Below are 12,370 nucleotides of genomic sequence, written 5' to 3'. Positions count from 1 at the left end.
GGGTGGGGCAAGAATAAAAGGGGATGGAAGAAGGAAAAGGGGAAAAGAGGAGGGGGAGAAAGAGGAGGAGGTGCAGAGAAAAGAGACAGGAGCTGCAACATCAGGTTCTAACACTCTTACTGCTAGGACACAACACCCTGCAGAAATGAATTAATGCCATAACTAGCAGAGTTAAGATGCTTTCCATGTGTTTTACTAAATATCTACTAACTTGCCTGCCAGTGCTAGAAGGCAAGAACAAGTTTTCCACATAACTGATGCGTTGAAATTTCATCCAGAAAACCATTTGCTTAACTTCACCCAGCCACCAGTGGTAGCTGGCATCCACTCTCATCGCCCAAGCTACATCCCTGACTGGGGAGGAAGACAGGACTTGTGTTTCCCCTCCTCTTTGCAAACCAGCCACAGGGTTTTCCTGTAACATCTTATAAACTATGCAAAGCGGTTTTGAAGCCCTAGTCATGGCTATGTAGGTTTCCATGCATGTGCAAACCAACGCATTAGGCACACCTTCAATTCTTAAGTTTTGGGAATGTTTTAAGTATTGCCATTCTGATGCACCAGGAAGGTGAGGTTACAGTCTCACGCTGTCAGGAACTGGGTAGTCAAGTGCTGCTTTAGAAGGGGCCTTCACCCGCTCACTTTCTTTACCCAAATAAGCAATGAGTGAGAAGACCCAGAGGGAAATACCTCACCCATGAAGTCCAGCCATCTCTCTCATGAGCATTCAAGAATCCCATAACCCTCATGTGACATGAGGATCACTTCTCAAATACTGAGATATGACTGTATTTATAAGATCTAGTAGCAAAAAAAACAAAGAAAAAAAAAGAAAAGAAAAAAGCAACTAGATAGTGAAGAATTTTGTTTGCAGCACACCAGCTAATTCCAAAATATTACTGACTCAACAGAAAACAACTAAGGCATGATAATGCACAAAAACCAAGCAGCATTTAGAGGAAGTAATGAAACGATACTACTTTTGAAGTTACCAGCACAAAAAAAAAAAAAAAAAAAAGTGTCAGTAATCCAGGAGTTCAAGGGGACATCTCATGGCCAGACGCTGTGAAAGCAGCCAGAGTGAGATTTTATAATAGTAAGCAGCATCAACACATACTCTATTTAAAAAAAATATATACGATTTACAAAGTCACTCTACTTTCACAGCATCTGGCATTTAAGTTGAAATCTTTTACAGCCCAGGAAAAGAGTGTTTGTAACTGTTCCCTCATTAGAGCATCATAAAAAATGATCTACAAAATGTTGCACGCTTAAGCTACTGAAAAACCATATCTGCGATTCATCACAGACTTAGAATGGCAGAGATCACCAAGACAGCCCATCTGGGCAACACAGGTCTCCTAAACCATATTGCTGGTTTTACAGATGAGCTGATAACCAATGTAATTGAGGCCAGCCACATAAAGCATCTGCTGAATTAAGTTTAAACGGCAATACATTCCTCCTAATTCAATATATACGAACAATAGGAGAATTATTCTGGTCACCACTGCTACCATTAGGAAGAAGGTTTAAGGAGGACAAAATACTAACAGAAGTCAGCAAGGTGACTGGGAGTATAACATGTATTTGGGAGAAAATCAGTATGACCTGATGCAGAACCACAGTGGGTTGCTCCAAGAATTTATGCCAGTATGAGACAGTGGTGCCATGGAAGAGCTTCTAGCTACCATTTCAGCTTAAAGAATTAGGGTCTGGTTTACCAGTGGTTAACAAGGATTCAGGCAGGCGTTGATGGAGAAATCCAGCCACCGGCATAATCTGTTCTATAAGTAATTTTGTCCATTCAAAACAAAATAATTTGTTCTGCGTTACTGTAGTGCAGTATGGTGTGAAGTACACCACGTAGCCTTACACACTGATTTCCTTATAAAATCTTTCTCCACAGCTACTTGCAATTTAACTTACTTTCAAGAGCCTGTATTAAACTCCTTAACCAAATAACTCTCTCTTATTTAAACTTGGAAATCTTTCATCTCTGCATAGCATTCTGGTGTAAATACTGGTTTATGTCTTTGTTAAATGCATCACAACACCAACTAGCTAAGGCCCACATGCTGCCATGCCCAGAAGCCAAAAAGGCCTTTATTCCCATAACACTGAATTTGCCGGAGAATTGTATCATCTAAAGAGAGGGATGCAAATAGCTTCAGATGCAAAACTTGCTAGAATTATTTGAAAAAACCTCTACAATTCAAACAGCAGAATAACACTGATCACACAGAGGAACTGTTTACACGTCAGGGTTCTACCATCCATAAACAAATTGTGCTGCATATCTTTTATCAGCTTTAATGAATTACAAGTTTGTAAGTTGAAGTCTTCTGAACATTCCAGATGATTCTGATCAGTGTTACACTACACACATCCAAAGTAATGCTACTTAAATTATATCACCTTCTCATTTCCTCCATATATGTATTTTTATACATATATATACACACACAAAAACACACAAAAATACATTCTCTACAGTATAAAAACAAGCTGTCACATTCTGGTTTCATTTCAGGCTTTCAGGAACACCTCTTTCTCTGAACATAACAGTAGACTGGCTTTGAAAATTTTACTAAAAATAAAAGTTCAGAGCTGTACCAAGTTATTTAGCGTGCAGAGGCAGAAATTCCAAAGCTCAAAAATTCTCCAGGTTTACTTAGAACAGTTTTCACTTTATTTTTTGAACGTCAAAGAGAAGTGTTGTGATGCTAAGGATAGATGTGTGGGATTAGCCAAAAGGGAAAACTCAGGCATTTCAATTTCCTGCTGTAAGCAGGTGTGGGCTTGACTCATCAAAGAGGCAGAGAACGCCACTGAATGTAATGAATTTTCATATTACTGCAGTATACAGGGAGCACTGAGTCCGCGGAATCACCACCCCTGAGTGAGACAGAAGAGATCTTGCCCAGGCATTTGTAGAGATAAAAAAAACATGATTCCCCAGAAAAAGATTTTAGCCCCTGCATGCTCATCAAGCTTCTCTCAGGTACAGTTACAGTTGTTCACTACTCAGGCATGCAGACAAATGAGTAAAAAAATAATCCCAAAGCCTGGCTGCAACCTCATGAGATACATGAGACACAAAGGACACCACGAAATTTAAAACTATCAAAGTTTGAGGTTCAGTTTTCCCTTTATCCAAGTATTTGAAATATGCTCTCTCTAGTCTCAGGATTTCAGGAACTGCATTCACATTTAAACTTCTCCTCTTGCTATTTATTCCATGGATGGGACACAGGGACGAATCATCAGCCCCTCCTCATTCTTAAAAGGAAAAAACAAAATCAAAGAAAACCTTTTAACAAACTCCTATGTTCCATTTCTCACCAGAAACAAAAGCTTTGAACATAAACGAAGCATCATCTCTGCTATCCTATCCTTAAGACTATTAGAGCTACTGCAATACTAATTTCCTTCTCTTACCTCCTGTAGTATAAAGTCTGTGCAATGCTATGAAAAATACATAGGTTAGTATGAAGTAACAAGGAAGACTCCCATTAACAAAATTACCTTGGAAGGCAGAGTTAAGCAGAAAAAAGTTTCCATCTGCTATGAACCTGCATATGCATCCCTAAATTTTTCTGCCATTTCTCCCACAATGTCATTGCTGGGCACAGCTGAGCTTTGCTGAGTAACATCAGTCGCATTGAAGATGCTACTGAAACAATAGTAGTTTTCAAAAACGTGAAGAACAGGGTCTTTTTTATGCTCTGCTCCATCCTCGGGAAGATCTGAGCAAGCCAAATGTATATGGAGCTCCCAGGCCAAGTCATTTGAGACAGGAAAACCCTGTATTGTCTTGTTTCACCAGCAAGAGTAGTTACATCAGATGCTATGCACATGCTTCTGCACCCCCAGGAGGAAGGTACAGCTCTTCCAAGGGCCTCATTCTTGTTCAAGATGCCACTCCTCTTCTCCTAAACCATGTAAGCCTTGCTTCAATTTTTAAGCTGGATCCGTTCACTGGTCTTGCCCACAGAATGGCCCTGAAAATGTGTGTTTGCACAAGCAAGAGGGCAACTGTTGCATAATTTGGCAAAGCAACAGCCAGCAGCAGAAAAAGATAGGACCTTCTTAACCCAGTGAAGCTGAAGCTCCCATCTCACACAGCCATACCCACAAATATTTCCAGAAAGGAGAACAAGCAGTGGTGCAGTCTGATATTTTAGTTTCCTTAATTAATCTGCATTATCTTAGAAATATTAATTCTGTGTCTCAGAGTGGTATCTTAGGGGGTGAGGGGAGGAAGTAACACTTCCTTAAATTAGCATAGGCACTTCAAAAGTTTCAGGGTGGGAAGAAGCAGTAAGAGAAATAAGTTACATTATGTTCCCTACACCTTTATGGCATACTGCAAATGAAACAGGAGCTTTTTAGAAGTTTCCCTGCATATATTTGCACAATTTTGCTATCACAGAAGAAATTAACTCAGAGCAACTGAGTAATAGTTGAATGTCCCCCTGTGATGCAGGAATAAGTAAAGCCACACTGAGAACATGTCATAATCCTCACAGAGAAATGCCCTATTATTTAACACCCAAATACAGACATACAACTTTCACCCAGTGGCCTTGACCTGACTCCTACCAAAGTCAGTATCAAAACCTTAATTTAATGGCAGAAGTGAACCCCTCAGAGAAGACCGTTTTGAGATTAAATGTTTGTGAACAGCTGTCTTAGAGATGTCCAGCCTGTGTAGTTTCAAATGCAACTGCTGAACATGCTCCCCCCCCCCGTTTTATCTTCCATAATGTGTATTTCTATGTTATGAAAGATGTTGAGCATACATACTTTTTTTCTTAAAAAAAACCACAAAGAAGATACCTTCTATTTTTAGCAACTGCAGTGTAACTTAAGCAAAAAATGCAGACAGCCTGATTCTCCCTGTACACCAGCTCACCTCACAACCTTTGGGACAGGTGGCTGAGCAACAGGGCCTTGGGAAGTGCAACTGCTGGAATGCTTTGTTTGGTATGCTTGTCCCTGTTACAAAGCTGTATACAAGCAGGCAGACACACAAGATGGACATTACAAACCCTCACACTCCACCAGCACACAACAGCACTTCCAGGAGAACATAGCTCTTGCAACAACATTTTCAGAAACAGAACACCTGCATTTTCCCAACCTACATGTTGTGTCCTGCTGCAGCTCCAGATCATCCCAGAGACGGTAAAGGACCTCACTGTGCAAGCCCCTGTATCAAGAGGTAAAAGCAGATCCAGAGACACCTCAGTTTTGAAGTTCAGCACCTGAGTTAGGCAGTAACTGCCTAAAAAGTTAGTGTATCCACCCTCCTGTGGGGAACTACTGCCTCTGTGGCAGGAGCTAGCAGAAGGGAACGTGTGCCTCCACTCAGTTGCTCCAAGATGTAGTTCAACTTCTCAGTAACTGAGTCCCGAAACACATTCTCTTTGCCCAGCTCTGCTACAGAGGTCCCAACTGCTGGCAAGGGCTTTACTTTGGGGAGCAGGGTGATTGCTGCACCTCTTCAAGACTACAGAGCATGTCAGACCTTTTTCAGGTCTATTATATATGAGAATCCATGGGTGAACCTGATCCACGTTACAAGTTAAGCTCCCTTCTTTCTTGCTTTTTCTAGTATGACTTGCCCAACCATTTGGCAAATGATGACGCTTTTGCATGCTGCACCTCCATGAACATTTCTTCCACAAGATTACCATCACTAGTACAGACTCATGTCAGGTATGTCACTAATACATTAACTACTTTTTCATCCTGCCAGATCTAAGATTTCATACTCTCTCACATCAGTATCATCCTCTAGCAAAATGCTTCAGGGACAAAGTGCTGAGGAAGGGCAGCCCTACTGAGTTCAGTGCCTGAATCTGGAACGTTAGCCAAGTATTTTCTGAAGCAGGAGTAACACAGAGCTGAAGAGCTTTTGGCAAAAGTCACTTTAAGGGACTCCTTTCTCCTTCACAACTTCATGGCCCTGAGGCAAGCCAGTGCTTAACACTTCAGATCCAGATCAAAGCTGTATGTCATATGACCAAATGTATTTTAACAGTTCCAGACTTCAAGATCCTTCTGAATTTCATTAACTCAATACTTTCTCTCGGGCCACTGCAGAAAGGCAGACTGCAGATGACTGCTGAAGTTTGTGCTGAGTTTTATCCCTCAGCAGGACGGGGAACGGGGAACGCCAAGGGAGAACACCAAGCAGGTGACCACCTGGTTTTTCAGCACTTGTTTCTTCGACCAGTGCTCGCAGGTACAACGCTGCTTTTGTGGCCCAGAACTTCAGAAAGCGCAACTATTCCCAGCAGAAGCCAAAAGCATAGTTGTAAGTTACTCTTGGTGATTCTTAATTATTTCACAACCGTCTTTATCTAAACACATTAGGTCTTTAGTCAATGTGGCAGAAGTCTGTTCTAGTATCTCTCCCATTTTTGTCTGTATGGATTGTGTAGGCTTGCCATTCACCTCAAAGTCATTTAGCCATTTGGCTTAGTTTTACTTGTGATAATTAAAGCTAAAAGATTACTTTCTAGAGGCCCTATAACTGCACAATTAATTTCTCTGACAGCTCACAGTTTAAAACTACTGTCTTTCATTAAGCAAAGCATTCTCTAATACACTGCTGCAGCATCAGACTGATCATTTACTTTGCAAAAAGACCTCAGAATGAATCAAGCCCTTCCTCCATTAAGAAAGATAAAATAATATATCTCTGTCTGATCTTCAACTATGACACGCAGCTTGAAAATTATATCCAGAAGGGTTTTTTGTTTTGATATGGAAGAAGAATTTACAAGTTAACTGAAATGCATGACCTAAAGTGATGAACTATAATCCTCCACTCTCACTCAAGTTCTTCCTCCTATCAAAATAGAAAACCCTGAAAACAAGAACACAGCCCTACTGCACAGGTCAAGAGACATCAAACACACCTTCTTTACAGTTAGCATTCTGCTCCTTACCTCCAGGTTTTTTCCTTGTACTGAAAAAAACAAAAACCAAAATCCCTATAGATAGACAGATGCTAACTACATCTATCTAAAAATCAACATCTACCTACCTAAAAATTGACAACCTATTGCATGGAACTTGACACATACAGCAACTCCTCGTGAGGAAGTACAAACAGGACCACATACACAAAGAAAATCCCTTCCTCTCTAAGAAGTCCACAGGTAGCATGCACACGGAGAATCACTCAAACAAAACCAGGATTCAGTCACCTCTAGCAGGCAGGGAGTGATTGCAGAGGCTGCCTACAGACAAAGAAATGATCACTCAAGGGCCCAGCTGAAAGGGCTACTTTCCCCTCAAGGGAACCAACATCCTATTTGCATCAAGAAATGATTCAGCCTTCTGTTACCGAGCTGGACAAGTAGAACACAGCATGATCACACCAAACTGAAGCACCTCTAATGATTCCTGTGCACTGAACCTAAACAAATTCATAGATGTATTCTCAGTAATGCATTATTGTTGCATTTTCTTATCCTAAAATACTGTGTTTTAAGTTAAAAAGGCACAGAAGAAAAAGAAGGGTTAAGAAAAAGATAACCCCTCATCCTAGTTTGAGGAGCAGCTCTACCCTGCCATCACCTGAATTTATAGGGTTTCCTGAGGCTTACAAGGTAGATGAAGGAGGTTAACAAGATAAGCACCTATACATTACAGGACTCTATATGATCTCTATTTATTTAAATCTAGTCTGCAACAGCTTTACTCTGCAAAGCCCAATGACACTCCAAGGTAAAGAATAATATTCAAAATCTTTTCCCACAGAGCTACAAGTCCATTACAGTTACTCAGGTGACAGCCAAGAGGGCTCTTCGTTTAAGATAACATTTTGAGGGCAAAACCGAAGTTATTTCTTTGGTATGTTCAACAGCAAAACCAAAGAGAAAGCAACAGAACGCTGTATGGGAAAAGCAAACATTTAACGAATACACAATAGCAAAGCTTTCTTCTTTAAAAGCACTATTTCTAGCAGTTCATGTCAGAGAGTTCCTTAGATTTATTGAACAGGACGAGAAGGTCAAAGAAAACAATGGCTTGCTTTTTCGGGTGTTTCACCAGTTAGTGCACCAGAGACAAAAGCAAAACCTCTCTCGAACGCTCTGTTAGAAAGAGCAGCTCAGCTTTTGCTCTTAGTTCTTCGCTAAAAAATGAGAACACAAGTAAACAGCCCCTTCCACCGGCCGAGAGCCACCTCCTTCGCCCAGAAGCGGAGCCGGGCACACGCGGCCACACACACCGCCGGAGCCCGAGGGGAAAGGACGCAAGTTTCGCACTAACCTGTTTGAGTTCCGCAGGCATTTATGCCCGGTGCCGGCTGCGCGGTCCCTAGCAGGGCACACCTCCAGCTTCCTGCAGACCCTCCGCGGACCTTCTCCTCTGACAGCCGCCAGAGCCCCGTTCCTCGGGCAAGCCCGCTCCTTTTGTAGCCCGCCCAGCAGCCTCGCCGCTGAGCCCCTCGGCAGCCTCCCCACGGACAGAGCCCATCCAGGGCAGGCACACCACCGACCGCGCCGCTCCCCTGGCACAAAACAGAACGCCAAGCCAACCCCCAGCACGGCCGGCGGCTGCCTCCCGCCAGGGCCGAGCCCTTCACATGGCTGGCCCCGGCGGCTCCGTCCCGGGGGGCGGCACTGACGGGCAGCCGCAGCCGGCGCGGGCTGGGGCGCGGCCACGCCCGGCGCGCCGGGGAGCGGGGGGCGCCCGGCGGCCGCCCGGCGGGGGAGGCGGTAGAAGCGGGGCCGCCTCTGCCGGGCCCCCGGCACCGGCCCGCCCGGTGCCCCCCGGGGTTTCCCCGCGTCCCGGCCCGTCCCCCGCCCTGCTCCCGCCGGGCTGCGAAGACAAAGAGGAAAAATGTCACCGAGCGAAACGACTGTTACCGGCGACTCTACACCCGCGAACCTGCTGCTGGGGGGGGACGACGGGGGGGACAGAGAGGCCCCCAGATGCCGTCTGCACCCCCAGCGCGGCTGCCTCGCGAATTACAGGAAGGTCTAACAAGACAGCACAAGAAAGGAAATCCTCTCACTTGCTTACTTTTTGCACTTGGAGATTAATACATCCCTAACGCACCTACACCAGCGAAAGATAATCTTCCACCACAGCCTCCTCCCTTTTCCACCTTACACTGATGCAGAGAGGCTTACAGCACAAAGTACAACTGGCCTCATTTTTTAAGAGTTCACCTGCCCACAAGCCTGCCCGCATTCATTAAATGATTGTCTTGATAAATTACTCATCACCAAAATGAATGCCAGATGTGCTGTACCTTGCAGTCACCACATTCTGCAACAACACCTGGGACCTCACTGTGTGATACAGCACAGCTTTCACGTTCATTTATTGCTAGTAAACTGGAAGTACCCAGCCTTCAACATTCCATCTTCCAGCAGGCAGCCAGACTGCAAGCCTCCATGAAATTGCTGGGAAGGAGGAGAGCCTCCCATACTTCTTACTTGAAGATCTGATCCTTCTTGATGCCTTTTCCACGAAATTGCAGAAAGGGTAGGTATTAATAAATAGATTAAGGCATCAAGTCTGAAGAGACCTAGGTAGGTAGGTGTAACCCAATCTTGCCAGCATCTGAAGTCTTCCCCCCACTCCCCCCCCCCACCCCCCCTACCCAGGACCACCCGGGGCAGGTGGGCATGCCTCCCCAGCCCAGGACCGAAGCCTTGCCTCCAGCTGTACACAGTCAGCCAGGCCTGAGAGGCAGCCGGCTCCATCCTCCCCAGCACTAAATGACCAGCACCACTTGCAGTCACTGGCCGAGGGGTAAGGGTTGCTTTTCCTCTTCCATATGTGGGTCCTGCAGTGAACCAAAGTAATAAATAAATCCACCCCTGAAACAGCTGGTGGCTGGACAATGGTAATTAGGGAGTGAAAGCTACTCATAGAGACTACCTCTGGAAAACAGGGCTAGTCAGAGACAGCAAGACCAGCCATAAAGCAAAAAGGAAGGTACATTACAATTTAATCTTCTTCAATTATCAGAATAGGTGCCTTTGTACAGTGTCTTTTCTTCCCAGCTTCACGTTCCCTGAAAATACTAAAATGTGCCTCCAGTATCAGTGTAATTAACATGTTAATTAACATCCTACCAGGTCAACATGAAAAGGTGGCATCTCCTATACTGACATTTAAGACCAGAAGGAAGGTTTCAGACCTATTTAATCCTAAATTCAGCTTTCCTGTTACTGCCAGTGTCAGCATTCCAGCCAAACATTAGAGCTAAGGTTTTGATTTTCGGGGCAGAGAACAGGGCAGAACTGTGTTACCCAACTCCAATCCTAATTTGTTTAAAAATAAATGCCAGAAAGGTTGACAAGGGCAATAGTAGATGTTCCACAAGGTTTAGCTGAAGCAAAGTTATTTGCTTCACTGGAGGGAAAGAATATGCTCTATCTACAGCGGAATGATTCAGAGGCAACTGGTAGTGGCCATTAATAAAATACTTGAAGGCCAAAGCAAAAGGGACACATTTTGCATGAGTCTCCCGGACTTTTGTACAGCACTCTCCCCCCCTGGCCCCTTCTCCTTGTCCAACTTTTCTTCGTTAACAAATGAAAATAGCTCAACTTTTGTTGAGGCCATGCTGGCATTGAAAGTACCATTCAGTTTAAGCATGCACATGGATATGTGCCAGACCTTTATACACTGTCAAAGAAAAAAACGTTATAAAGTCTGTATCTATAGGGCACTGAAGCAGCTACTCTTGCATGCAAAACGATGAAACTGAAAACCTTCCTGGATGGACTTGCCAATTCTTACTCACATAAGAAGTCTCTCATGTTGTAAACCCACAGGTATTTGTCCAAGCTATGCAACATTAGCATTGCTGAATTTTGAAGTCCCACCTTCTGGAGTTAGGTTGTTATTTAAAAACATAATTTTCCATTCAAAACTATAAGAGATGTTTGTAGGCTTTCTGCTTGTAAAGTAAATTTTGAAAATGTTTTGACTCAAAGCCAACGCTTTTTTTATAATTATTTTTTTTAAAAAGGCAAAATACATCTCAAGCCCTCTTATTCCTTAGCTGCTTGCAATATTTTACCAGCTCATATAATTCTGAATGCTGGGACTTGGCAGTGCTGAAGTAAAAGAACTAATTACCTAAATAAGAGTAATGGATTAGATCCCTAACATTGTACTGAACTTCCAAATTCTGGCAACAAACACTCTATCCATTAGTATCAGACTGCTGACTACATCACAACCTCCCCCCCCGCCCCCCTTTTTTTAAATGAACCTTAATTTCTTAATCTGTCACATTTTTCCCAGCTGTAAAAGTAGGGTGAAAACCTTTCTTCTGAGAAATTAAAATCTTATAAATAGGAAAGGGTTTAATTCTCTGCAAGACGGAGTAGTACAGTATCTGGGCCAAGCTCCCTTTTTTTTTATTTTCTCCCATTACCTTTAAAAAATTCTCCATCACTAGTGCTGCACTACAGATTGATCTGCTCTCAGAGGCAGTAAAAATGAAATGGTTTACAGCTCTGCCTGGAAACATAACATATGGCTTCAGTGATATGTAACTTCCACAAACCCAACAGAGCAAGAAGGCACAAGATGAATCAAAAATCCCAGCTAACCATATAGGCAAAACACCACAACCATCCATGGCAACTCTCTGAATTAGATAGCCTACATTCATATAGGTACTTCCACGCTGAGGGTATTTTGTTGCCGTTCTGTGAATTTCAAGCAGCAAATATACACGGTGAGAGGACTAAAGAACATGATGTGTCAGTGTGCCCTACTGTAACGATTCTAATACAGACAAATGAAAACAGACATTGTATCTCCAAGATACATTTTGAAATTGGTTTTCCTGTTACCATTTCCATAATTTTTAAATATATTTGAAAAGTTATGTAAACCCTTTCAAAGCATCCATACTTGCTCCAAAATGGCTGTGTGACTCTAGTAGGACAAATCCACCAGGATACTTCTAACACTTCCATCAACGTAGTTTTGACAATGTTTTTGCTTTCATACTGCAAGGTTAGAAATGGAGATGAAGCCAGACTGCCTCAATCAGGGACTACTTGTGTATAAATGGAGGATGATTTTATGTGCCACCCTTCTTTAAGAATCCAGTATTAAAGAAGATGTCTAAAGGATCACAAGACTGAAGAACCACATGGCAAAGAGGAAGCAGACACACCTTCTGCAGAGGGACACCATTAGGTATTTCAGTAAGTTCAGGGGTTTTTCATTTGTATACAAACACAGCTTCCATCTTGCTACCTTTAATATCAGTCAACTCCATTTCATCCAAGTTGTCATATGACAGGATGAGAACAAGGACAGCCTGGTGACAGCACTGCTTACATTAGAAATAAAGGACAGAGGAAGC

General features: G+C 43.1%; 1 protein-coding gene across 10 annotated transcripts in view; it reads right to left on the bottom strand.

The window, feature by feature from the left end:
* Positions 1-12,370, bottom strand: part of ARVCF (ARVCF delta catenin family member) — a 291,095-nt gene that overhangs the window by 148,335 nt on the left and 130,390 nt on the right. For 2 of the 10 annotated variants that reach the window (XM_055795788.1, XM_055795798.1), the window contains exon 1: positions 8,293-8,793. The exons of 7 other annotated variants lie outside the window; for them this stretch is intronic. In XM_055795788.1, coding sequence (XP_055651763.1) covers positions 8,293-8,313 — 21 coding nt within the window. In that variant the 5' untranslated portion in view covers positions 8,314-8,793. Of the gene's footprint in view, positions 1-8,292; positions 8,794-12,370 lie in introns of those variants that run through there. One more of the 10 variants, XM_055795790.1, reaches the window with a different exon arrangement.

Source organism: Falco peregrinus, chromosome 2, assembly GCF_023634155.1.
Source record: "Falco peregrinus isolate bFalPer1 chromosome 2, bFalPer1.pri, whole genome shotgun sequence".
In the NCBI taxonomy this organism is placed as follows: Eukaryota; Metazoa; Chordata; class Aves; order Falconiformes; family Falconidae; genus Falco; species Falco peregrinus.
This window is presented reverse-complemented; position numbering and strand designations above follow the sequence as displayed.